General features: G+C 41.9%; 1 protein-coding gene across 13 annotated transcripts; it reads left to right on the top strand.

Moving 5' to 3' along the window:
- Positions 1-34: 34 nt before the first annotated feature.
- ALDH18A1 (aldehyde dehydrogenase 18 family member A1) lies at positions 35-23,753 on the top strand. 13 transcript variants are annotated; one of them, XM_030452879.1, is made up of 19 exons: positions 1,009-1,065; positions 2,412-2,516; positions 6,396-6,502; positions 7,439-7,662; positions 9,187-9,336; positions 9,427-9,531; positions 10,761-10,919; positions 11,510-11,600; positions 12,949-13,073; positions 14,219-14,363; positions 16,525-16,598; positions 17,254-17,353; positions 17,548-17,768; positions 18,959-19,096; positions 19,207-19,402; positions 19,532-19,653; positions 21,491-21,677; positions 22,152-22,247; positions 23,278-23,753. In XM_030452879.1, exons 3-19 carry the CDS (start codon positions 6,409-6,411, stop codon positions 23,457-23,459), a joined length of 2,409 nt encoding a protein of 802 aa, XP_030308739.1. In that variant the 5' UTR covers positions 1,009-1,065; positions 2,412-2,516; positions 6,396-6,408; the 3' UTR covers positions 23,460-23,753. The 13 variants fall into 13 exon arrangements, with proteins under 13 accessions (XP_030308743.1, XP_030308742.1, XP_030308739.1 ...); XM_030452877.1 differs by lacking the exons at positions 1,009-1,065; positions 2,412-2,516 and adding exons at positions 4,356-4,596; positions 6,059-6,098; XM_030452876.1 differs by lacking the exons at positions 1,009-1,065; positions 2,412-2,516 and adding exons at positions 4,356-4,596; positions 6,059-6,076.
- The last annotated feature ends 1,823 nt before the right edge of the window (positions 23,754-25,576 follow it).

Here is a 25,576-nt window from a genome sequence, read left to right on the forward strand (position 1 = left end):
TTTTTTGTTTGTTTTGTTTTTTCTTGAAGAAACAGGCCCAAATACGTTTTTTCGAGATAAGAAGCATTCTCTTATGGCTCCAGATAGGAACTGGATTAAAATTTCTATTGTTTTCTTCAGGCACTAAGTACATGATACACTGTTAACTTTGCCAAATTTAAGTGACATTTTACCACTGTAAGGTTTGCAGTGAAAGAAGTGTCTGTATATACTGTGCTCCTGATACCTGCCTTCACCTGGCTCAACTTTTTCAGTGTGCCATTTTATGTCCATGTACCAGACTATGTAAGTATTATCCTGCCACATATTTGCAGTCCTCCTCAGGAGATCGGGTACGATACCCCCCTGGCACTGCATGAACTGCGTCACTGATGTCTCAAAACTTTTTCTACAAAGCCTGCTCCCCTCTAGCGCTGCAGCCACCCCTGCTGGGACCCAAGTCCCGCCGACCACCGCTCGTCCAGGGCCCCTCGGCGGCCTCTCCCGGGAGCTCCTGGCCCGGCCTGGGCTTACCTGGGGCAGGAGAGGTTGGTCCAGCAGCGACCGCGTTGGAAGAGCATACGGTGTAACGGTATCTGTGCCGGTACCTTCCAAGGCACTAGAAGTCGCTGAATGCTCCGTCCCGCGCAGCCAACAGCCGCAGTCGGACGTGTCACCAGTAGCACAAGCACCCATACCGCCCTCAGCGGAACGGGATCTGCCGGCAGCCCTGGCCGGGCCGTTGGGACCAGCGGTTACGTGCGGAGCAGTTAGGCTACGAAACCAACCACCTCCGGGCTCAGCTCAGATCTGGAATGTGACCAACGCCGCGATGGAAAAGCTGGCGTCCGGTAATCACTGCTGCTCGTTGTACCGCAACGCGCCTTTTGCCCTGGCCCGGTGGGCGGAATAGCAGCTCGTCCCCACCCCTTTGCCCCGCCCAGACGCAGCTCCTGCGACACCCGGCGGGCGCGGAGCCGGAAGCAGCGTGAGGCGGTGGCGGTGCTATGGGTAACGGTGAGGGTGCCTGTGAGCGCCGGCGTCAGCCCGGGCCGGGCCTGAGAGCCCGGGGGCGCTCCCAGAGCGGTAACTGAGGCCGGAGGGGGGGCGGGTAGTGGTGGTGTCGGGCAGCTTGAGGCTGCGGACCTGACGGCGGCCGCACCAATCGGGGTGGTTGCTGCCGGTTCCCCTCCGACGCCTGGAGGAGTGGGGCGGCCGCTGTATTGCTCGCAGCGGCTGAACAAGGCCTCTGTGGGGGAAAAAAAAATAAAAAAATTAATTGAGCCTTAAAACCGTGAGGGTACTGGAAGTGCCGTCTGTGCTCTGCTGCCTTCCTCGGGGTGTTCTCGGTCTTTTTGGTCCTCTCAAACTTTCCAGAGCCTTGTATACTTTGGTTCAAATATTATTGAAGGTTGCAGAGCACTGCTTGTGTGTGGAGTTATTTGCAGTCTGAAGTCGCATTTTTTACCCCTGCAAGCACTAAACTAACAGTTGCATTGGCCTCATTCTCTTTGTGAGAGCAGAACTGTTGCCCCTCCTGAGATTTTATTTTCCTTGTTCATCTCTTGTGTCTACTTGCAAGATTTCTCCATGTCCAAAGAAAATATTCAAACCCTCCTGACAGTTGCGTGACACAGAGAAGTAATTATCTAGGTTTTGACCCAACTCTTGGTGATAAGCCTGTGTTGTTCCCTTAGTGATTCTTCAGAGGAGATATAACAGGATCCGGTAAGAGGATTTTTTTTAAAGAAACCTGATAGCTCTCTGAAAGAGATAATAAAACTATAGATAAAGGAGACTTAATGAGCAAAGCTTACACAGTTTTCCCTAGCCTTTGTCAAGTGTCTCTATACTATGAAGTCAAGAACAATTTTTGTAGTGGAACAAAATAATCAGACGCTTCTGATTGTTTTGTTCCACTACAAATTTTATTTTCTTAAATGAAAAATAACTAAAGTGCTTCAATAAACTCACCTGTGCAGACTCTGTACCCTAAAATGTGATGGATATGTGGAAGTGTTTACCTTCTTTCTAAGATTTGCTCCTGATAATACTCAGAAGCAATTTGTAAGGAATTAAAACAAAACAAAACAATTTTTCTTCTTCTCCGGTCTACAGTAAAGTGGACACTTTAGAAAGTATGTTACCTCTTCTGTAATTGTGTCAGTGAATAATTTCTGTTGTTTTAACCACTTCACTGATTTATTTGTTTGCGTTTTAACTACTTCACTGATTTATTTGTTTGCTGTACTGCCTTCTGAGCTGCTCTTTGCCAGGCTTGCTGAATACAATCTAATACTACATAAGAAGTGCATTCAGTAGCAGAGTAAGCCTCTTTCGGGCTTAGCTTCAATAATTTTTCTGCTGCTCTTCTTGCATGTTGTATTAGTAGGAATGTGGAAGCAATGAGTTTGTTTTATGTTTTTATGCAGCATTCAGGGAAGAAACATCTGTAAGTTCCTGTGGATAATACTATGAAAAGTCAGTTCAAGGTGCAGCAAAAGCCAAAAAGCAAATGGAAAGGTAGAAACTGTCAGGTAAGGAATGAAGTGCAGAATAAAAGACTATGTCATACCGCTGTGTAAACCCTTGCTTTGTCCAAACTTGAGTTCTCCTTGAAGTCTGGACTCCCCTTTAGCTAATATACTGCACTCTGTTTAAGATAACTGGGGAGGTGGAAGAGAAGCAATGGAGATGATTATCTATATGAAATAGTCTTGAGCAAGAGGATGCAATACTGCATTATTAGTGGCAGTGTAGGCTAAGGAATTGCTATGTTTTCCTCTTGCTGATGGCTTGTACTCCCATGATTGTATAGACAGTTATAGAGACACACAGATTGTATAGACTGATTGTGTAGATGGTCTCTGACCAGATAATTACCATGATCAAGTGTTTTTTTTGAGGGGGGTGGGAACTGCAGCTTTGAGCAGGAGGGCTGGCAACACTGAACTGATGCACTTTTGGCTACTGGAACTGTTTTGGAACAACCTAAGAATTACAACAGAGGGAGGAATGAGAAGGTGTGTGCACTACAAGTCTGCAAAATCATGAGTTGTGTGGAGAAGGTGTGTAGAGCCTCAAAGTCAGACAAACTTGGAGACCCAAGAGAGTGATCAGGTAGTTCTGTTATCTTTCTTGTCCTGCTGTTGTACTCTGTCTGGGCATCTGACAGACTGCTGATCTACTGGTATGTTTTCTTTCTTATTTTATCCTATTAGGATTTGGTTGTCAGCTTATCCTTTTTAGAAGCTGAATGCTATCTTGTTTCTCCCCAAACTCAAGAAACACATTGTGAGGGCAAAGAATAAAAAAAGGAAAGGTAGGTAAGGTAGATGGCTTAAAAATAAGGAACTGGAGGGAATACTGAACTGATCGTGAACAGTTCCCTGAGTGTGGGATTGTACTGAATGCTGTTTTGAGTGGTGCTCTTCTTGGAGAAAAAAGAGGACAGGGTTTAGAAATAAATCCTAGGTGGTCAATATCCCTTAGTTTTTCTTAGAAAGTTGTTTCTAGCTGTCTTAACTGTTGACAGAACGCAGTTGTTGAAGTTCCACAGTGGGGCTTGGATAGATGGAGGTGATGAGGAACAACTGCTTCCCCAAAAGGGTTTTCAGGCCCTGGCACAGGTTTTCCTGTAAAGTGACATCCCCAGAGGCATTTCAAAGCTGTGTAATGTGGTACTGAGAGACACGGTTTTGTTGTGGCTTTGGCCATTTGGTGGCATGTGGCGGGTTAACACTTGGACTTGATGAAAGTCTTTTCCAACTGAAATGATTCTGAGTTTCTTTAATTTAGAAATGATTGCAAATGGGATAATGGAGATTAAGCGAAGAGCAAAGCCAGCACTCTTGCCCTTATAGAGGGATTTGGGGTACATTGGAGAAAACAAGGGTTTACGTCGGGGTAAAAGTGCTCTCAAAAGTCTGGCAACAGATGCCCCTTGTCTGCAGTGTGCATCAGACTGCAAACGTCTGTGAAAAGGGAAAAGTCGAGGTCATGGAAAGCTGGATGGGGAAGAGGGCCAGGCAGCCTCTGCTATGAGTAGGGCTGTCTGGACTAGTCTGGAACTAGGCAGAAAACAGTTGTTAATGCTAGAGTTTGTACAGCGTTGGATTTTGTGCTGCAACGTGGAGCGGAGTTACATCATCTGCCGAGGCAGCCGGCCTGGCCTGCGTGCGGCGGGCGGGGTGAGGCGGCCCGGGGTTACATCACCTACGCGCCCGTCAGGGCCGCGCTGGCAGCGCTGAGGTGGCTGCTGCCGGTGCTGCTGCTGGGGGCCGCCGATTGGCTGCGCCGCGTCACGTGGATCTGGCGAAGGTGGCCGCTGGCGGAGCGCGCGCTGTCGTGTCGGTGTGTTTGTGTGGCGGGAGGGGCGGGTCCGGTGCGAGGAGCGGTGTCCGTAGGGGTCTGATGAACGTGAGAGTAATTTGTCTGCCGTAGTGTTTTGCGGAGCTAAACTTCCTGTCTGTGCCGGAGCGGGTTCTGATGCTCGCGCTCCCGTGAGTCGCTCGGTTCCTCAGCATCCCCTCTCCGAGACCGGCAGCCGGAGCCGGCCCTGTCTGGTGCTGCTGCTGCACCGCCCTGCTTGAGCTGCTTCACCTGTTTATAGGCCAGGTACAGCGAAATGGAGCAGTGCTGAACTTCTGCAGCTGCTGTCTTTTGAGATACCCCGATTAAAAAAAGTGTTAGAAGGGTTCTGGCAGGCCAGTGGAGGCGTTTTATTTTGCTGCACAAGGCAGTGCCAACAGATGAGAGAGACTGCCGTGCCCAGATTCTCCTGGAGTGGATTGTTTCTCGAATAGATTCTTCCTAGAAAATAATTGCATGGTACATGTTGCTTTGAATTGCCTGTTCTCTCTGTATAACTTCTGCAGAACCCAGCCAAAGCTGTTAGTGAACTGTTCTAAAGACGATCTGAAGCTTTTATGTGTTTTACTCTGTTCTGAGCTGGCTTCACTCACCGAGAACCTTAAATATTTACTTACAGAGGTTTTAGCTGGTAAAGTAACAAGGCTGTTTAACTAATAAACACCCCAAATACTACAGAGGACTTACTTGTGTTATGCTAAAGACTTACTAAAATTGTGTTAATTTCTTTGGAACTTGAATTGTATCTGCTGAATTGCTTAAAGTGTAATGCAATATAGTTCTCTTCATAGGAGTTTGGTTTCTAGATTTTTTCACTTGTGGAATGTCGTAATACTTAGTTGAAACATTGGCCTTTGTATATAAAAACAGTGACAAAAGTTTTTTAGTTTTATTTTAGCAACTGACTGCAAATGTTGACAACTTGATGGGCCTGCAGCCAAACAGACTGTAAAGTCAATTTAGAGATTGTCACTAAAGGCATCAGTTGTAGGGGTTGAGACCTGATTTCTTGGGAAGGTGACTAAGTTTCTCTGTAGGTATATATATTGCTAAGAATTATAGTAAGGTATAATAAAAATAACACACTGATGCAGGGTAATGAAGCAACTTCAAGTGTTCACGTACATGTATGGCAGAACTTGCCTGGTACTATAATCGTCATGGTATTTGTAATAGTCTTCCAATGCAGTTACTACGAGCTCTCCTTGTCCTCTTCAGTACCTTCTTCTTTCACCTACATGTGCAGTGTTGTTTGCTCTATCCCAGTAGTGTAGAGAGATGGATTGAAAGCAAGGGAGCAAAATTTTTCAAATGGGAAAGGAGAGGTTCCATGGCTTAAGCACTGTCTGGGAGAACTGGATTCTTGTTGTTTCCTTTGTGGTACTAGATGATTACTTCAGCTATGCCTGTCTTAGGGAATTGCTAGTTACGTGTCCCTTGTTTGCTGGGTACTTGCACTGATGGATATTGAGTTACAAGAGTTCTGAGTGTTTGAAGGGAAACTAATTCCAAATCCCTTGGAAACTAATGTTCTTACTAGTAATCATGGTTAACATATTTTCTTTTAGTAGTGATTAGGGAAAAGTGAATTAATTAGCATATATTTTATATTGAATTGGGCTGAGATTCATGAGAAGTATAACAGATGCTCTGTTGTGGGGTGTATGAGAAGTCTGGATGATACAACCGCTGTTTTTATTTCTTCCAGGCTTCTCTGTGAACAAAGGTAAAACTTTTCTCCATTTTAGGTACAGTACTAGTGTAATGCTAAGTCTTTTCCTTTCTTGGAGAACCTTATTTTGTTCTTGATCTTTAGCAATGATTATCTGCTAGCAGGCAGGGAACAGGGGAATTCTGCAAAATGGAGTGTTCTTGTCTCTTGCACAAGGAAATTACATTAAGACTGTCCAGAGCAAAGGGGAGCTGATGTGTGGGGAGTGCATGTGAGGGGAGAAATATGTATGTAAATTTACTGATATTTAACCAGCTTTCCCCCTTCTTTCCTTCTTCCCTTCTTTTTAACTCACATATATCCTTATTTTCAGAAGGTATCTCAAAATGTTGGTTCGAGCTGCTCTGAGACCTCACATCCGCTCCCCTGGATGGTGCTTTTCTTTATCACCACATGCCATTGTAGCCGTTTCTTGCTCACGTATGTATGAGATGAAAGCACACGTTCCTAATAATGTTGGTCAGTATGTGTCTGGGCATGTCTATGTATTTTCATATGTTGAAAGGAAAATCACCTCATTAACATGATTTGAAATGGAGTGAGCTGCAGCTGAAGCTGTACTTTTTCAATGTTTCTTTATCCCTTAATTCAGTAATACTCAGCTTTTTCTCTTATAGGGTGTGTTTTTCATTCTGATACCCATTTCAAGAAAAAAGAAAAGAGCTGTGAATGTAGCGCTGTGGCAGAAGTATTTTATTTCAGCCTTATATATTCCTGGGAAACAAGATCTGATTATGTCTGCTTCTTCACCTTCATCTTCAGCCCACAGATATCTTGAGTAAAGCAAAGTGTGAAGCTCAAATTTATTTGGATTAGATAAAAGTGGAAAGCTTCTTGCAGGAAATCAGAGTGTAAATACATAGTATTACACATAGCATATAAGTAACTGTTCCCAAAATCTTCCCTTGAGAGGACTAATCACTGTCTATTTAGTGGTCTGAAACAGAAAGGAAAGGAAAGATACAGTCTTATAGATCAAGAGAGTAACTGTATGCTGTTGCATGCAGGATTAATTTCCGATCAGTCTGTGTGTTAACAGTTCTCTTTGGTTGATATTTTTTGAATTAATAATGCTGAAATCTTTAAAATGCTAAACTTGTTTTTTTCGAGTTACAGCTCTGTTGACTGCTGCATTTGTAGTATTTTTAAAAGTATTCTGTGTTTTTCACAATCAGTAAACTCCTAATAGTTAATAGTAGGAAAATTGGTCCTTAGCATTGGCTGTAGGCAGTAGCCAATATTGAAGCAAGTCTGATGAAGCTTTAGCATTGGAGATGGGGGAAATGTTACCTGACTTAAAGGACTTAAAGTCTGAATGAAACACATAAAACTGCATTTTTCTTTCTTTAATGATAGATCTCCCTTGCCATAACCAAAGATTAAGAAGTGAATCCATCCGTTGTTGGAGCAACATCCCATTTATCACCATGCCACTCAGCCGTGCCCATGGGAAATCATTTGCACACCGCAGTGAGCTGAAGCACGCCAAGCGCATTGTGGTGAAGCTGGGCAGTGCTGTTGTGACTCGAGGGGATGAGTGTGGCTTGGCCCTCGGGAGGCTGGCATCTATTGTAGAGCAGGTAATTCTACAGCTGAAATGGGTTGTTTGTTCTAGCTTCAGATACTTGGTGATTGTTGGATGGCGTAGTAGATTGTAGGAAAATCTCATACAACAGTGATGACCCTTTAAAGCAATGTGTTGGCTTTTCCCTTTTCCATGTCCCTGTGCTGTGGCAGCATAAACCATGTAACTCATTAAATTACTGTTTGAAGGTGTGGTGGGATTGATGCCCACCAGCACTTAAGCACTCTCACAGGTGCTTATTTTCTCCCCACACCTCTGCCTTGCCACCAGTTGAATTGGGAAGAATAGAGCAAGAGCAGAAGTAAGAAAACCCAGGGGTTGAATAAAAGACTTGAATAAGAAAAGGAAAGGGGGAAAGAAACCAGTGATACTAAGGCTGTCACTCTATCTCACACAAACAGACTGATGGCCAGCTAGTCCTCAAGTGACAGCCAGCTTCGAAGACAGCCCTCTGCCCTTCCTATTCTCTTACCCTAGTTTTATTACTGAATATGGGGTCAGATAGTACTGCCAGTTCAGTGCCTTTGGCCAGTTCAGTCCCAGGTGTGTCCCTTCCAAATCTGCACAGCCTACCTGCTTCGATGGGACATAGTGAGAAAAAGAAAGCCTTGATGCTGTGCAAGTACTGATCAGCATGAGAAAAAGAGAAGGCTTTGAAGCTGTGAGAGCACTGTTTAACAATAGGCAAAACATCAGATTGTTATCAACACTGTTTTAGTCCTGAAATCTAAAAGAGCACCATATAGAGCCTGCAAAAAAAAAGCTAACTGCAGATTGGACAGACCCAGTATAGAGGGAGAGATCTGTACAGTGAGATTTTTATGCAGGTAGGTAAGACATGACTGGGACATTAGTTGGATCTAGTAGGAAGGTGACACTGAAGTTTGGGAAGCCTGCACAAAGAGTTGACCCTTCTTGATTGCCTTCTTCAGCATTTGCAGATTTCCTTCAGGAGAAAGCTTGAAACCTTGTTAGCCATAGAAAAAGGTGATGGGATCAATTGGTTCTTCAAAGTGAACTTACGACTTCAGAGGGAATTGGACATCTCTGGGAAGTAAAGTTGGCATAATAAATAAAAGTTGTGTAAGACATTTAGCTTTAGAGCTTTGACAGGAATCTGGCCAGATGTATGTAAGGAAGAAGTAATTAAAAGCTGTACAGTCAGGGTTGGCTTCTTCACTTGAAGAATACAAAGTTGCATTATAGTGTCACCTTTGGGAATGGATGGTGAAAAGAAGGCTGTAGTCATTCAAGCATGACTGTCATAAAAATTGGTATTGTGAAAAGGAAGTGGCAGAAGCTATAGATTGCATGCGGTCCTTTGCATAATTCCTAAGTGGCTAGGAAGGTGTGGAAGACAATCTTAGAGGATAATTACCTTGCGGTGCATGTCCATGGATGAGATGGAACTCTTGAGGCAGCAAGAACTGTTGAGCATAAAGTTATCTGTAATAGCCAGAGCTGTCACACTAGCAGTGATTATATTCCAGGCCCTGTTTGTTGTGTTCTGTACTGACAGGTGTCAATGCTGCAAAATCAGGGCCGAGAGATGATGATTGTAACCAGTGGTGCTGTAGCTTTTGGAAAGCAGCGGTTGCGTCATGAGATCTTGCTTTCTCAGAGTGTGAGACAAGCACTTCATTCCGGCCAGAATCAGCTAAAAGATATGGTGAGTAGCTGGTGGAACTCCTGCTTTTTGTTGAATGTTGGTTAGTACCTGCTCAAACCACTGCCTGACAGCTGTTCTTTGTCTTTGTAGGCTATTCCAGTCTTGGAGGCCCGAGCTTGTGCAGCAGCTGGCCAGAGTGGACTAATGGCTCTGTATGAGGCCATGTTTACGCAGTACAGCATCTGTGCAGCTCAAGTAAGGGCTTCCTACTTTCCTAGACTGACTTGCTCCTTCAGTCAGTGATGGAGTTGTTCTTGGATGTTTTCCATGTTTTATATGCAGCTGTAGTCTTGCATTTCCATTACTATCCTACTTTGGGGGGCTTGTTACTGTAATGTAAGGCACCCCTGTAGCTTATTTAGGAGTGCCTTGCTAAGTATTTATGAAATTGAGTTATCTGTTGTTAGGGTAGAGCAAATAAGCTTTTTCTTTTTGAGGTTCTTGTGTGTCCTGCTGTTACTTACAGGAGGGCATCTCTTCACAAAAGCTGAAGTTGGTGATACAAAGTGAGCGTTTAAAAATCACAAGTAGCTGAACTGTCACACAATCTGTAAAGCTGACAGAAATGTGTATCCACATGTCAGAACTTGCTGTCCATCTGCTTCCCAAATCTCTCTACCTTGTGGGTGATGGTATCCCTAGTATAAAGCCTTGCTTGGAGGAGCTTTTTCCTGTAATAGAGCTAAAAATCACTTGAGTTTCCACTTCATTATAACCTTGTTCAAGTCTGCAGACAACTATAATTCCTTTAATTTGAAAGAATTGCCCATTCCAAAAAAGTTGATGTGCACAGTGGTTCCAAGTGATACTGTAACATTTGTGTGGTGGAGTTTTTTGCTTAGTTCTCAAACATCCAGTGCCAGAGTAAAAATGAAAAAAATAAATGTCTCTCCAGAAGAGACAGTGAGGATTTTTGGCTTTCAGTGCTAAAAAGAGAGGGGTATGCCTGCCAAAGGCTTTAAGATCTCAAGATTCAGTGAGAAAAGCAAGTGAGTTGCAGAGCTTAAGAGAAGTCTTGAGGCAAAGCATCGCTTCTGCATGCGACAATAGGAACATTAAAATGGGAGGGAAAACAGAAAAGACAGTGTGTTGAGTAATCTATCAAATTGTTTAGGGTCTTAGTAGTTAAAATAATTGTCTGTGTTCTGCTTATGTTTTATTTTTTCAAATTGCTTCCTGGAGGCTGTTATCTTTCAAGCTGATAAAGACATTTAAAGGCTGCAGTGGAAGTTAAGGCATATAAACCTGAAAATGTTGCAGAAAGAGTATTTCTCCCTTGTATTCTTTATCCTTTAAATGCGTCTGTGTTAGTTTAGTGACCTGGAAGGTATGACTGATCTGCTACAATGTGTTGGTACATATATTTATGTTTTTCTTCTCAGGGAAGGTGGTAGGGTAAGTATACTTTTTTTTTTTTCTTTTAGATTCTAGTCACCAATCTGGATTTCCACGATGAACAGAAGCGTCGGAACTTAAATGGAACATTGCATGAGCTTTTAAGAATGAATATCGTCCCTATAATTAACACTAATGATGCTGTTGTTCCACCTCCAGAGCCAAACAGTGATCTGCAGGGGGTAAATGTGGGTGAAGTATTGCAAGGGGGGGGTGGATCCTGCTTCTAGGTGCTTGTACAGCACTAGGGTGTACTTCACTAAATGCCATAATCAGGGACCTCTGAAGCCTGCAACAGGGAAGCAAACATACAAAATTAATAATGTGGGCAAAGGGTACTGTAAGACTACGATGACCTGTCCCTGGAATGATGCAGTGCTGTGGAGTGTAAGCAGGGCATATTATGTGTGCTCTGCCAAAAGCAAGCGTGCTCAGTTTGGTTTTCACTGAATAGCTGAAGTTGGAAGGGATTTCTGAATGTCATCTCCTCCAGCATGCTCGCTTAAAGCAGGGTCATGTAGGACATCTCCTGTCACTGTGCACCAGTGTGGAGAATGCTGATGGTCATCACACTGCTTCTCATTATTATACAGCTTTACTGCATTCCAAAAGCATATCTACTTTGACACAGTGAATCATTTGAGTTTCCAGTGGGTGTGAACGAAGTAGCCCAGGAGGACTTGGTAGTGCTGAGGCAGCTTGCTTTTTGTATGTTGCAGCTGAATATTTCCTAGTTCCTCCCGCTGTTCAGTGCTGCTGATGTGCATGTGCATTGCAGGTGATTAGTGTGAAGGATAATGACAGTCTGGCAGCACGACTGGCTGTGGAAATGAAAACTGATCTCCTGATTGTTCTGTCAGATGTAGAAGGTTTGTGAGTCATTTCTTTTCTTCCATGTTTCATTGAAGTACATCGGTCAAACCAGCCTCTTTGGGTTTTACTGATCTCTTCAGTTCAGATCTTTTATAGGGACAATTGCAATATGCCACATAACTCCTTAATGCTAATGCTGTTTCATAAGCCAAAAACTGTCTGCCACACTGTTGAATTTGGGTGGGTGAGAATGCATGTGACCTTGAGACTTGTTCCAGAACCCAGAATACCATATGTGCTTTGGTACTTCTGCTAGCTACTCAGAATTGTATGATATAGCCATGAGTAATATGCAGAATAAAGGCTATGTTTTAAGAATTAGGAGTGTAAGCCGAATAGTATCCTGCATAGTGTTTCTTTTGGCAGCAGACTTTGTCTTCCAGTGAATTACAGGTACAAGTCCTGGCCATTGCCTTCCAGATGCCTGGAGCTTGCTAGTCTTCTGAACTGTGATGCTATGACCTAAACCTGACACCTATGGATGTTGAAGTTCATTTTCTATAGATAGGGTAGTGAGTGCAGTTTCAGATCAGTTCAGTCCACATCACTCAAGTCAAATAGTCTTTTCATCTTCTCCAGATGGGTTTCTTTCAGGAGATCCTGGACTATAGCACATATCGTATATCCTGAGAAGGAAAGTGGTACCTTTCCATAAAAACATTTTGTTTCAGCAGATTCAGGTGGATTTCATGGTTGATGGTAGTTGAAATGACTGAGAGCTACTCAAAAAAGCAATAGTCAAAACAACTTGTAAAAAATTTAACACCCAACACCCACATCCTCTAAGCTTATTCATTCATTGTGACATCTTGTTTACGGAAAGATGTATGCCCTTTCCTTCCCAAGCTATCAAGAAAGAACACAGATAATCTGCACAGTAGTAGCAGTATTTGTTCACATAGAATTTTTGGGAAGTGTGGTGGTAGAATTTAGGTTTAGTGTGTTAGGTAAACCAAAGCATCATTCAACTCTTATCATGGTTATGTAAAACTTTTAGATTTTTTTTTCCCACAAAAATTAGAGTATATCTCTGTTGTGTTCTTTCTTAGCAGAATTCAACAGTTACCCATTTTACGCATTTCTGAATTGCATAATTTATCACTGTACAACCCATCTGAGATTTTGGTAAGGAGGACTGTCCTTTGACAAGACCTGATTTTGAATGTATGAAAGCTGTAAATTGTCTCTGTAACCTGAGCTAAATGTCACCACCTCTCAGTTTGCATGCTGCTATTCAGCATGTGGGTTTTTGGCTTTTTTTTTTTTTTTTTTTAATTCTTTTTCATGGGAGACCTTTGGACATGAGGCTATATAGCACTAGCAGGTTTTTATTTTTTATTTCAGGACTCTTTGACAGTCCACCAGGATCTGATGATGCAAAACTCATTGACATATTCTACCCAGGAGACCAGCAGTCTGTAACATTTGGAACAAAATCCCGAGTGGGAATGGGAGGCATGGAAGCCAAGGTAGGAATACAGAACACTTTTTTTTTTTTTTTTTTTTTTTGGGGGGGGGGGGGGGGGGGGCTAAGGAAAGAGAGATGTGGGAAAGAGAAATAGACAAGATGATTGTGTTGCTGTTCAGTTGGATCTTGACAGACTGTAGAAGTGGGCAGACAGGAACCTTAAGGAGCTGGAATGTTGTGTGTCCTAGCTTTAGGGAGAAAACTCCATTCACTGGTACTGGCTGGTGAGTTGACTGACTGGAGACTGGAAAGCAGTTTCACTGAGAAGGACGTAAGAGTCCTGGTAGATACCAAATGGAATGTGAAGCAGCAATATGCCTTTTGAGGAAGCAGACTAACAGCATCCTAGCATTAGAAAGAACTTAGCAGGTTGAGGGAAATGATTGCAAAAAGTAGAATTAATTAAATAAAAAATCTGGTAGTAACATAGAATCATAGAATTGGCTGGGTTGCAAGGGACCTCAGAGATCATCGAGTCCAACCCTTTTACCACCGTTGTGGTTGAACAAGAAATGTGAACAGAGTAGATAAAAATTTTGTGTCGAAATATGAGTAACTCTTAGCAAACTTCATAGCTTCACTGAGGGATTGTAAACAATGAGAATACCTCTGTGTCTTGAGCAGACATACAGGGATCCTTATGCTGATAAAACTTGTAAGGGAGTGATTTAGACAGCTGAAGGTATTGAATACTTTAATGTTATAATAATGGCGAGGGCCTAAGCAGGAACAGGGCTCTGCAATGCAAGTAATATCACATGGTCACCTAAAGTATATTAATTATTGATGGCTAATCAATGTCAGTGAAATTGGCAACAGCAGCTTTTCAAGAGAAAATTTGGTTTCTTCAAAAAAACCCAAACTTGCAACATAAGAACATATGACCAAAGTGCCCTTGCACAAGTTTTGGAAAACGGTAGGCTGTAAGGAAAGTTTGAAGCATGCTCATGAAGTGAAAGCTAGTTAAGGAAGAGAAGGTAAAGCACAAATACATAATCTCATTAAATGCTACATTATGGAAATGCCTGAAGTGTGCCGAACGCTCTTTGAAAGCATAAGTGATGAATCTGGAGATCCAAAAGTCTTGTTGAAAGTGGTGATTCAAACAAGTTAATTTCCTGAAACAGGCTTTATCCTTTACTGTAGGTGAAAGCAGCTCTGTGGGCCCTCCAAGGGGGCACATCTGTAGTGATTGCAAATGGAACCCACCCAAAGATCTCGGGTCATGTTATCACAGATATTGTGGAAGGGAAAAAAGTTGGAACTTTTTTTTCAGAGGTAAAACCTGCAGGTAAGCACAGAGGTAATGTGTATATTGAAAGTTGCAGAGAGTTCCTGAAAGATAAGAGTTAAAATTTGGCCAGACCTGTACTATAGCTGGGAAACTCAGAAAAATGGACTTTGAAAAGTATTTTCTAAAGTAGGAATGGAAAATGTTGAATCTTTTGTTCTTCTTAATTTTTGACTAGCATTTGAAGAATGCAATTCATAGAATTTTTACCATTTTCAGTCCTAGGAGTTGCCATTTGGTACTGAAGATTTCTGTGTGAAAACATGGACTTAGAATGTGCTGCTGAACTCAGATAGTGTTCAGTTTTATTTCTTACCATTAATTTCTTTTACGACTCAGTCTTGTGTTTGGTAGGAATGCTTTCCTGGCACTGCATTGCTGGGGTGTTGTAACAGTCACTAGAGAGAGTCAGACTAAAGCTTTGTGACCTTAGCAGACAAATACGCAGTGATACTTTTGACTTGAGCTTTAAGGCGAGTGAATTTATTTGTGTATGATAATCCTCAATCGATTTCTTGTATGAATTGGTTTCATCATCCTTTGACCCCACGTAAAGACTTAGCATTCACAGGGCTCTGTGTCACAACAGTCAAGATATTGTGTGTAAATTCTGGAGACAGGACTATGTGAAGAATGTGCTTTAATTTGGGTTTGGGGTGATTTCTAATAATTTCAAACATTTAATTTGCTTTTTGATGCTGATGGTCACTGAGATGATATTTTCAGAGTATTCTTTATTAAAATACTGGGACCTGATTTTCCTTTTCCTCTCTCTATCACTTTGCTATTACCTGGTTACACTTGCTGTTCCTTGGCTGAAAAGAAATCACAGAATTGCTGAATGGGTGAGGTTGGAAGGGACAGATGGGAGATTAAAAGGTCATCTTGTCCTACTCCCTGCTCAAGCAGGTTGCCCAGGACTGTGTCCAGACAGCTTCTGGGTATCTCCCAAGAATGGAGAGTCCACAGCGTCCCTGGGCAACCTCTGTATGTGCCTGATCATCCAGTGCAAAAGCACTTCCTGATGGGCAGCATCTCCTGCATTTCAGTTTGTGCCCATTGCCTCTTGTCCTGCCACCAGAGGGCATAAAGAAGATGGAAACAGACTCTTCAGTGGTGCCCACTGACAGGACAAGAGGCAACAGACAAAAGCTGAAAAGCAGGAGATGCTGCCTGTATCAACTGTAACTGCTTATATGCATGCTGCTTTTCTCAAAGAACACTAAAACAATCACACTTTGTAAAGTATGACTTCACTTTAAAAAGCTGTTTTAACACTTCTTTAGCAAGTCAAATTGATCACTTACCCACAAATTCTTTTCTTACAGTTTCCACTATGCCTTTTGATATTTTCCATAACATTGGTATTCCTGCTCTAGCAGTTTCCACAGGACCCTTCTTAAATAGAAGCTGAGTCATATTTATCACACTCAAGTTATATCTTTTACAGGCAATTTCAGGAGAGTTGAAAATCACAGTTTATCTGTGAGCTACTTGTGAGCGCTTTGGGGAAATGCTACCTGAACCTGGTGACTTTTTTTTAAATAGCACTAGAAGTAACCTGTTCGATAGCACTGCAGTTTGAGACAGATTTTATAAGGTCCTGCAAGAAAAGGAAACAACCCTTCTTCAATGAGAACCCTTCTAATATGAACACAGGAAGAGATTACAGGAAAGCAGTTTCTTTTTGAGCCATTACTCAGGTTGACTGTTGACTTCCATTATTTTGTATATTCCCGTGCTACTTTGTAATCATTTCTGTTTTCCTCAGTTGGATACTCAAACTTTTCAGTGTTGGCCTCCTTTGTTTCAGTAGCCTACGATTCCCTGAGACTTAGCTATCGTAGTGGTCTTTTGCTTTTTGTCAAGTTCTTTTGATACACGGTGCACAACTGCCTCTGATATGGTGACCTTAACAGAGTCTCTGTGATGATTCGTTAAGTTTAAGGACCACAGCACTATTTTTGTGTCAGGTACAAATTTTTTTCCTTTACCATTCAACAGATTTCTTGAATGTGTCTGTTTAAGACTAAACATACTTTCCAGCTTTGAGCAAACAATCAGAAGATGGAAGGTCTAGTGCTGGCTTCCATATGTGCTGTTACTTTGTCTGCATGGTATACTCTTGGGCTTTTTGTTGGTGGTTTGTTTTTTTTTTCAGGTCCTACAGTGGAGCAGCAGGGTGAAATGGCTCGAACTGGTGGTAGGACCCTGGCGGCTTTACAGCCTGAGCAGGTAACAGAACAATGTGGCCTTACTTGTTAAGCTTGTGAATATGCTGCAAGTATTACAACATGGATTTATAACTTGAATGGACCTTTCAGACAAGAATCTATTCTTTTTGTGTGAGATCCATCAGTTGGATTTTAGCATGCTTAAAGAGATGAGAAAAGCATAAAGATAATGTATCTTGGGGCTGTGAAGTAATAAATGACTTCATGGGTTTGTAAAAACTTTGATACCATTCGATGTCACACAGAAATTAATTGTGATCAGAGCTGCTGAAGAGCTGGCTGGAATAACTTGCTCCATTCACTCCTGTGTGTTGTGTATGCAAAAGATGAGCTGTAGACAATTGCTGCTCTGCAGTTGGGTAGGTAAAATGTGGCCTCTGCTGTGAAGAAGTCATGGTGATCTTAAAGGAGGAACATTGTAGGTTTGGTGAAGACTAGGCATGGAAAGCAAGATACAAAGCAAAGCAAAGGTTAAAACAGTACTCAGCCTCATTTTTTACTGTGCTACAGTCTGGAAAGATCAGCTGACCCCAAGTATTCAGGGAGTCAAGACAGCAAGAGAATGTAGTCAACGTAAATGGACTGAAAGGGACCAGATGTCAAATAGCATGGTCTTTGTGTAAGAAGTCAGCTTAGAAAACTGTTTTCTCTTTCAGAGAGCAGAGATTATTTATCGTCTTGCTGACTTACTGACTGACCAGAGAGAAGAAATTCTCTTGGCAAACAAAAAGGACTTGGAAGATGCTGAAAATAAAGGTAGTGTGTCAAGTCCTTCTATGGTAATTCTGCTGTCTTAAACCTCTCTTGGTCTCAGAGGAAGTGAGCAGAATCAGAATCTTATGTCACATGCAACTGGCTAGTATGGCTTTCACAGATTAGAGAACCCAGAGAGAGAACTTGTCAGTATAAACCAAATCTACCTCCATCACAATTTTTTTTCTTTCTTTTAGGGAGATTGGCTCTTCCTTTGTTGAAACGTCTAAGTCTGTCTACATCAAAGCTGAACAGTTTGGCCATTGGTCTTCGTCAGATTGCAGCATCCTCACAGGACAGTGTAGGCCGTGTAATTCGTCGAACACGAATAGCAAAAGCCCTGGATTTGGAGCAGGTGACAGTGCCTATTGGTGTCCTTCTTGTGATCTTTGAGTCCCGTCCTGACTGTCTTCCACAGGTATGTGAAGAAGGCATATTACACTATTGGGATTTCTTTGATGACAAAAGAAAGGACTCTTGCTTGGATTCTTCTTAAAACAATTTTGGAAAACCTGACAAATAGAAGGAGTTCTTTTACATTCAGATGGTGCAGTTCCTGAATGTGTCTTACAAATGTGTGTTCCACGCCTAACTTGCAGCGTGGGGGGCTCCTGCCAATGAGCACTTGTTTTATCTGTCCATGCTGCAGACTGGGATTAAACTAGAAGGTATTTACTGTAGATGCTAGTAATTAGGAATGTTAGGAGTACATAATTAAAAAAAAATAAAGAGGCTGAGCACAGAAGGCTTTGAGTGGTCTTTCCTGTGCTGATGCTGCTTGCATGCAGTGAGGTGAAGTCATAGCTTTTACTCAGTTGTTGTAGGATGGGTGTGAGGAAGAATGGTGTTATAAGTTCTTAAGTACTGAAGTTGCTGGAAGGGCTAATGAAGATGTTGAATAGTGTACTGTAAGTGAATGCCATTTGTCTTGTGTCAGAAATAAGGCAGGCATTGTAAAGACCAGTGCCTGCATCTGCTGTGCTATGTGCAAGTCTTGCTGTGAGTAAATGCTGTTTATAATGCAAGAAAATATGGGGCTGAACTAACTGGCACCAGCAACAGTGATCTGTCTTCCAACAACTTGACTGAGCAACTGTAGTAGATTTTAAAAAGAAAACAAAAAAACTAATTGTCAACACTCTCCCACAATTAACGTTAGGTACCTAGGAAAATTGTTTGAGGAATTCTATAACACATGAGAAGGTGTTTGAGGAGAAAGTGATGGGTACAGCAGCTTGAAAAGGGTGAGAATCAAGCAGTGGACAGCTTGGTATTTCATTACCTGAATTTTGTGAGTGTTCCCACTGAAAACGAGTATGTTCTAGGCAAAGTTCCCATGTACCTAAAAAGCACTAGCCTCTGTTGTCTACCATTTTTAGCTCCTTGGTGCTAGCTCTGTTCTTTATAGGTAACCACTGTGTTCCTTTGTGGATTTCTAGTCTGTTTTCCTGGACTTCAGCCCTGGTCTCTTGCCTCATATCCCATATCTCCCTCCTTTTCCCCCCTTTCCCCTTTCCCCTTTCCCCTTCCCCTCCTCTTCTTCTGTCTTACTTAATATTCAAACTTTCTCCAGAATTACTCTTCTTATAATAAAGTCGTTTCTGACAGGTATCTGCTTTGGCCATAGCCAGTGGAAATGGCTTATTACTTAAAGGAGGGAAAGAGGCAGCACATAGCAATCAAATCCTTCATCAGCTGACACAAGAAGCACTCTCCATTCATGGAGTCAAAGATGCAGTTCAACTAGTAAGTACCTAGAATTAAATCAACAGTTTCTTTGACATGGAATGTATAAGAACCATTGGCAGAACCTGAGAGTTCAAATCATGAACTGTTTGGCATTGCAACTACCACAGGTGAACACAAGAGAGGAAGTAGAAGATCTTTGCCGTTTGGATAAGCTGATAGATCTAATCATTCCACGTGGCTCATCACAGCTTGTCAGGAATATCCAGAAAGCTGCCAAAGGAATCCCGGTGATGGGACACAGTGAAGGGATTTGTCATGTGTATGTGGACACAGATGCCAGTGTTGAGAAGGTCACACGAATAAGTAAGCTGGTAGAGGGTGACATGAATCTCATTGGTGTTATTGAACTTGTTTGGTAATTGATAATTCATATGCTGTTCAAAATCTTTGTCATAAATGTTATGTAACCAATTACCTACTCTTAACCCTCAGTCAGAGACTCAAAGTGTGAATATCCTGCTGCCTGTAATGCTCTGGAAACTCTCCTAATTCATCGAGACTTGCTGAGAACCCCGTTGTTTGATCAGATCATAGACATGTTGAGAGTTGAACAGGTTAGTCACTCGTGGTTTGTTTTGTGGATTTTTTTTCCTGACACTATAGAGGCATTTGGCCTTGCTGATGTAGCCCTGTTTAATGTTATAATGGACTACCACTTAGGTTGTCCAGATGTCTCTTTGTACATGTAAATGAACTTTTGCTGCGTCTCCACACAATACTGTTTTTCTGTTGAAATGATCTGAAGGCAGCTTCTTCAGGACAGCTATGTGCCATTATTGGGATAAAAATATATATATGCTTTATATAGCAAAAATTATCTTCTGCCTTAAAAGAGCATATACACAACACACTTCTCTACCTTTCTTGATTCTGGCTTAATTGTGGATAACCTTCCAGATGTAAACCCTCTTCCTGAATCTATTGATTTAGCTCCTTACCCAAGTGATTTCCCTTTCTGTTTTTTTTTCCTTTCTGAACCTGCTTTATCCACATTATTTTAAACCTTTCATTTTGCATTACCTTTAGCTGCACCTGTTTTCCCTTCTAGTATGTCAAAGGAACAGGGAAAGGTTAGTGTACTAATCAGTTGCCTTCACATTGGTAATGTGTCAGTGAAAGTAACATAGCAGAGATGCATCAGGAGAGAAGTATCCATGAAGTAGTGTGAATTGCACATCAATCAAGAATTTTCACACAGCAGTATGTATTTGGCAGATGGAGTGTACAGGCAGTGATTAATGAAGGCAAAATAGAAAGGCCATGTTTTCATTATGTTGAAAGAGTCATAGTAAAAGAAACTGATGGGTACTCAGGAGCAAGTCGTCACTTGGTGGATTTTTTCCATGTCTTTGGCTTTTTATTGGGAAGGGTATTGTAGGGTAGATCCATGTATTTTGCATGGGAAGAATGTGAGGATTAGTGCATTTCCACCACCACCCGTCCAGCTCCTAGTATAGTGGAGGATGTTACCTCAGTCTAGTCTGACCTGACAAGAAATATGCAAATATTGGGCGGGATTGTGCAATTAAAATGATATATAGTTGCGCAAGAAAATAGTTTTTTTACAGCTGCCTTCTTAAAAGCCTTCTCATTTGCAGGCTCGTGACTTATTTCCCAGCTAATTTTGGCTTGTCAAAATCTCTTGTGTTTCATGTGCATGGATGTTTCTCTGCTGTATCAGTTCTAAAGTATCTCTCACTGTCTAAGTGTATTGGCTGCTATACTTAATCATGGAGGTTGATAATGTGTTAGATGATCTTTGCAACAAATAATACTTGTGTGAGTTTTCTTCTTTTGGGCCCAGTAGTACCTGTGTGTCTGAAACACTGTTGTAAAAGCAGTTCAAGATCCTAAGTCTTGTGTAGGTGCAAATTTGGAAACGTTACTGTAGTTATTCTCTGCATTGTAGTTGATTTCTTAAAACAAGGGCTCGCTGTAAAATTTTAGCTGTTTTCCTGGTTCTGCTGTCCTCTTGCCATATGGCTTTCTCTGTAAGTGGTGTGACTGTTTTAAATAATTTGAGGTGAATCCTGAGCTTAGGGGCATGTCACGTCCCTCAGTTTGTATTGATGCTCATGACAGTGTATCCCATGGAATATACCTTTGGTCAGTTTGGATCAACTATCCTGGTTGTGTCCCTTCTCAACTTCCTGCACACTCCCAGTGTTCTTCCTAGGAGGACAGAGTGGGAGAGAAAGAGAGCCTTGACCCTGTGTAAGGTTCTGTTCAGCAACAGCCAAAGCACTGGTGTGTTTTACTCACAAGTCCAAAAAACAGCAACATAAGGACCGCTACAAAGAAAGTTACATCTTTCACAGAGTACAAGAAACCACATTTTGACCTGGAAGGCATTGGTATGGCCAGCAGTGCAAAATGTTTCTCGCATTACAGGTGAAGATTCACGCTGGCCCAAAGTTTGCATCTTACCTGACGTTCAGCCCTTCAGAAGTGAAATCTCTCCGCACAGAATATGGAGACCTGGAGTGCTGCATTGAGGTGGTGGACAGTGTCCACGAGGCAGTTGAGCATATCCACAAGTATGGTAGTTCTCACACAGATGTTATCATCACAGAGAATGGTTAGTGATTGGTTTGTTTCCTTAAGCTACTATTTTGGTTTGATTGTCAGTTCTTTGGGTTAGCTTGACATTGCAGAGCTTGGGTTTTTTTGTCTGTAGCAGGCATAACAAATGAGAGGCCTGTGAGCTAAATGTGCCTACAGTCCTGCTTAGCTCAGAGAAAACACGTTATGTGGCCCTTACTCTAGGCTGTTAAAGAATACACTTAAATGATTGGCCAATGGCAAGTCAGCACACCCTTGTCTTCTAATCTTTCAGGCTGCTTCAAACATTTGTAGCTCTGTCTTGATAAGCATACTGGGAAGAAGTTATAGACAGTCATGTCTTAGTCCAGGTTGTTTAAATACTGTGATAAGGTCTCATGTGAAAATTGTATTGTTACATTTAATCACTGTGTTATATTGTGCTTATTGGAATGCATGATCATCGTGTATGTACTGGGGTGTTTTTTTTTCTCTGTCTCTCTTTCTCTAGAGAAAACAGCAGAGTTCTTCCTCCAGCATGTGGACAGTGCTTGTGTTTTCTGGAATGCCAGTACCCGATTCTCTGATGGCTACAGGTTTGGACTTGGTAAGAGAAAATACTGCAGGGACATGATTGCAGGATTTACTATTGTGTGAAAAGTATGGCAGTCTGAATCCTGGAAGATAGGATTAGTGTCATGTCTGACTGTCTAGTATAAGGCTTTCAGTAAAATGCATTGTAGGAAAAGTTGAAGCCTAGACATTTCATCCCCACAGAACAGTGGTTAGTTTAATATCTCTTTCCTGCCAAAATTAGCCAGTACTGCTATGCAGATTAATATGGCAGGAGGGAATAAAGATGTTTTGGATCCTTTGAAGCTCTGCAGTCAGAATTAAGTATGTTGCATGCATGTAATTAACATTTTAAAATTTTGTTTATCTTTCTGATGATGCTGTAGACAATGCCATACTTCATTCCTGCTGAGCAGACTGAGCTGCTGACCAGTCTGCCAGCCCTGCAGTGTTAAGGAATGAAAGGCAGGAACCAAACTGAGAATCAGTTGCTTAAACGAACAGATGCACCAACTGTGAATTGCAGAAGACAAGAGAAACAATCCTTTCTGAGGCAGACACTTGGAAATCTTTGTAGCAGGCTATTACTGTGTTAGCTGGAACAATCAGATTGCCATGTGATTAAAAAATTTATTTAGGTTCTTGGAATATCATCTTGGAATATCATCTCAATATGGTAAAAAAAAAAGTCACAACCTTGACTAATATAGCTTTTTTTTTTTTTTTTTTTTTTTTTTTTTTTTTTTTTGGGTGTGGTGTGGTGTGGTTAAACTCTTGGGAAAATAGTCTAAGTTCCATGTAAGAGATACCTCTCTCTCTTGCGTCTTTCTCTCTAAAAGTAACTCCTTAGCAGCCAGAAGTATAAATGTTGCAATTTATAACATAATAGCCAAGCTCCTCTAACTTCTCTAACTTTTAAATTGGAACAGGTAAACATAACTTCTGGTATTTGGAAAGGAGCAGAGAAAGGCAGGCAGCTGTTTTTACATGAAGGTGCAAACTGCTTAGTATGAAGTGAACATCATCTGAGGATTAACTATGTTTATCTTACATGTTTCCTGCAGGTGCTGAAGTAGGAATTAGTACTTCTCGTATCCATGCACGTGGACCAGTGGGAATTGAAGGACTCTTAACTACAAAGTGGTTGCTGAGGGGAGACAATCATGTTGTTTCTGACTTCTCAGAGCATGGGAGCATGAAGTATCTTCATGAGAGCCTCCCTCTCCCCCAGAGAAATACAAACTAAGAAAATCAAAGCAGAGGTGGAAACACAAGGTTATAAGTATTTCCAGTAGGAGTTCAGGCATCAGGGCACTCTCTGGGGCAGGAGTTTCTTATTCATCTTCAGGAACGTTGTTGTTGATCACTGTGCAGTGCAGTGAATACAGAATGATCCCATTTGTGAGATTTTTTTTTCCCCTGCCTTTTTCTGTTTCCTTAGTATCTGCAAACTGACCTAACTTTTCTCAGAGACAGACATCTTCAAAACATAACTCCACCATAAGGAAAGATTTAAATATCTGATGCATTTTTCTTTTAGCCCAATCCTCTCTACAGAAAATATGCTTGGTGATGGAGCAGAATCTTTTCTTGTAAGAAGACTTTCTTCTTAAGTCTTTATAAATTCAAATATCTGTTCTGGAGAACAAAGTTGATTGATTCCTTTTTTTTTCCCATCAGTCTTATGATCATGGCAGCTCTTGGAAACTGGTAAAGCTTTACACTTTCTTTATACTTGATTGCTTTTGTGACAAAGAGATAGATGCTCCAAATACATAGTAAGCTTTTGACTAAGAAACTTTTTGTATCTAATTTCTTTGTATTTTTGCCTACTGTAGATAATTAACCTGCTGTCCACTGTGTTCATTTTATTACTTATTTGTACTGAAGTGAATTATATGTTCTAAAAGTCTTAAAAGAGCCAGCTGTATTTTTTCCCTGCTGTTTTGACAGTGCTCCTGAAGTACTTCATTTCTGTCTCATTTTGAATGGGACATTGCCCTGGCAATTTGGTAGCAATCTCCCTTGGGCAGGTGCTGCTGAGCACCTAATTGTGTAACACGCATAGACCCCCTGGTCAAATTATAACTGTTTTGGAGACAGATAATGGAACAGTATCAATTAACAGGTGTGCAAGTTAAATGAATGAAAAAAGGAAGTAAAATACTTCTATAGTGGAAGTATTTAAATTGGATGAGAACACTTGCATACCTCCTAAGAATATGGTGAATTTATTCTTTGCTTTCAAGAGTCAACTTTTCCTTTCAGCTTTGCTGCCCAAGCAGGATGTGGGGCAGCAGCACGAGGGCTGCGGGGTTGTCGCTTGTGGGTGTTGCTTCTGATCCTGGTACCAGCTCATCCTTTCGCCACACTGGGTTCTCTCCCCCAGCAGCGCTGTAGGGAAGGACATAGGCTTTTCACAAGCCCAGCAAGAGTGTTGCTTTGATGCTAGGAATGTGGTCAAAATCCTGTCTATTAGCCTTAATGCTGTCTGCAGGCCTGCGGGACAGGTACAGGAATGAGGGGGTGGATGCAGACATTTATTCTTCTAGCAGAGTTCTCACCCCCCCCCCCTTTTTTTTTTTTTTGTTTTGTGGGTGTGTCTGTGTGTGCATGCATGCATATATGTAAATGGCATGGTCAGGCAGAGTTGGGCAGATGACAAATTTGGGGCAGTCCAGTGTCACGAGAGGTGGGGGCAATGATGCGGCAGAGGAGGAGCAGCAGAAGGTGAGCAGGGGATTGGAAGGGTGCCCCCAGAAGGAGGGTAACAGTTCAAAAATGCCTGAAAATTCAAAGGAAGAGATGAAAAAATATTAAACTGTGTATCATGTGGGGTGTCAGTTTCTCACTGTCACATCTTCAAAAATTTTGTTTTACTGATTTATGTATGGAAACAGATGGCAAAACAAAAACCTGCCTCTTCTGTATTATGTAAAGCATTTAAAGCAATCTTAAGGAAGGACACACACCTAATGTCTTTGCCATCCATTTATCAAGAAGGACCTTTAACATGGACAGTCAGTTGTGAACCAGGGAATTAACCATGCGCTGGTGGACCATGACTGACTCCAGAGTACTTAACTGTACAAAAGCGGCCTTTACAGATGAGAGCATGGAAAGTGCTCTGTTCTAGTGAGGCACTGAAGAGCCTGTTTACGTTTACCCGCTCGGTGCCTCGGTTCCATGTTCCTTGGGTCCCCTCTCCCCGACGCCTGGGTCTTTTATTTGCGTTGTTATTTTGATCTTTTTGTATTTTTTTATTTCCCTGCCATTTTTTTAATCACTTCCCAGTGGCTCAGTGCTCGGATCGGTGGCAAAAAGTCGGTACTGCAGTGGGTGCCACAGTGCTGGTATCAGGGA

Source organism: Calypte anna, chromosome 6, assembly GCF_003957555.1.
Source record: "Calypte anna isolate BGI_N300 chromosome 6, bCalAnn1_v1.p, whole genome shotgun sequence".
NCBI classification, from domain to species: domain Eukaryota; kingdom Metazoa; phylum Chordata; class Aves; order Apodiformes; family Trochilidae; genus Calypte; species Calypte anna.

What these genes read in the sequence shown, in the direction of transcription:
- ALDH18A1 (XM_030452873.1), top strand. An exon ending in TGGCATCTATTGTAGAGCAG is followed by an intron (nt 7,663 to 9,186) that starts GTAATTCTACAG and finishes CTGTACTGACAG; the next exon opens with GTGTCAATGCTGCAAAATCA. An exon ending in ACAGCATCTGTGCAGCTCAA is followed by an intron (nt 9,532 to 10,760) that starts GTAAGGGCTTCC and finishes TTTTTCTTTTAG; the next exon opens with ATTCTAGTCACCAATCTGGA.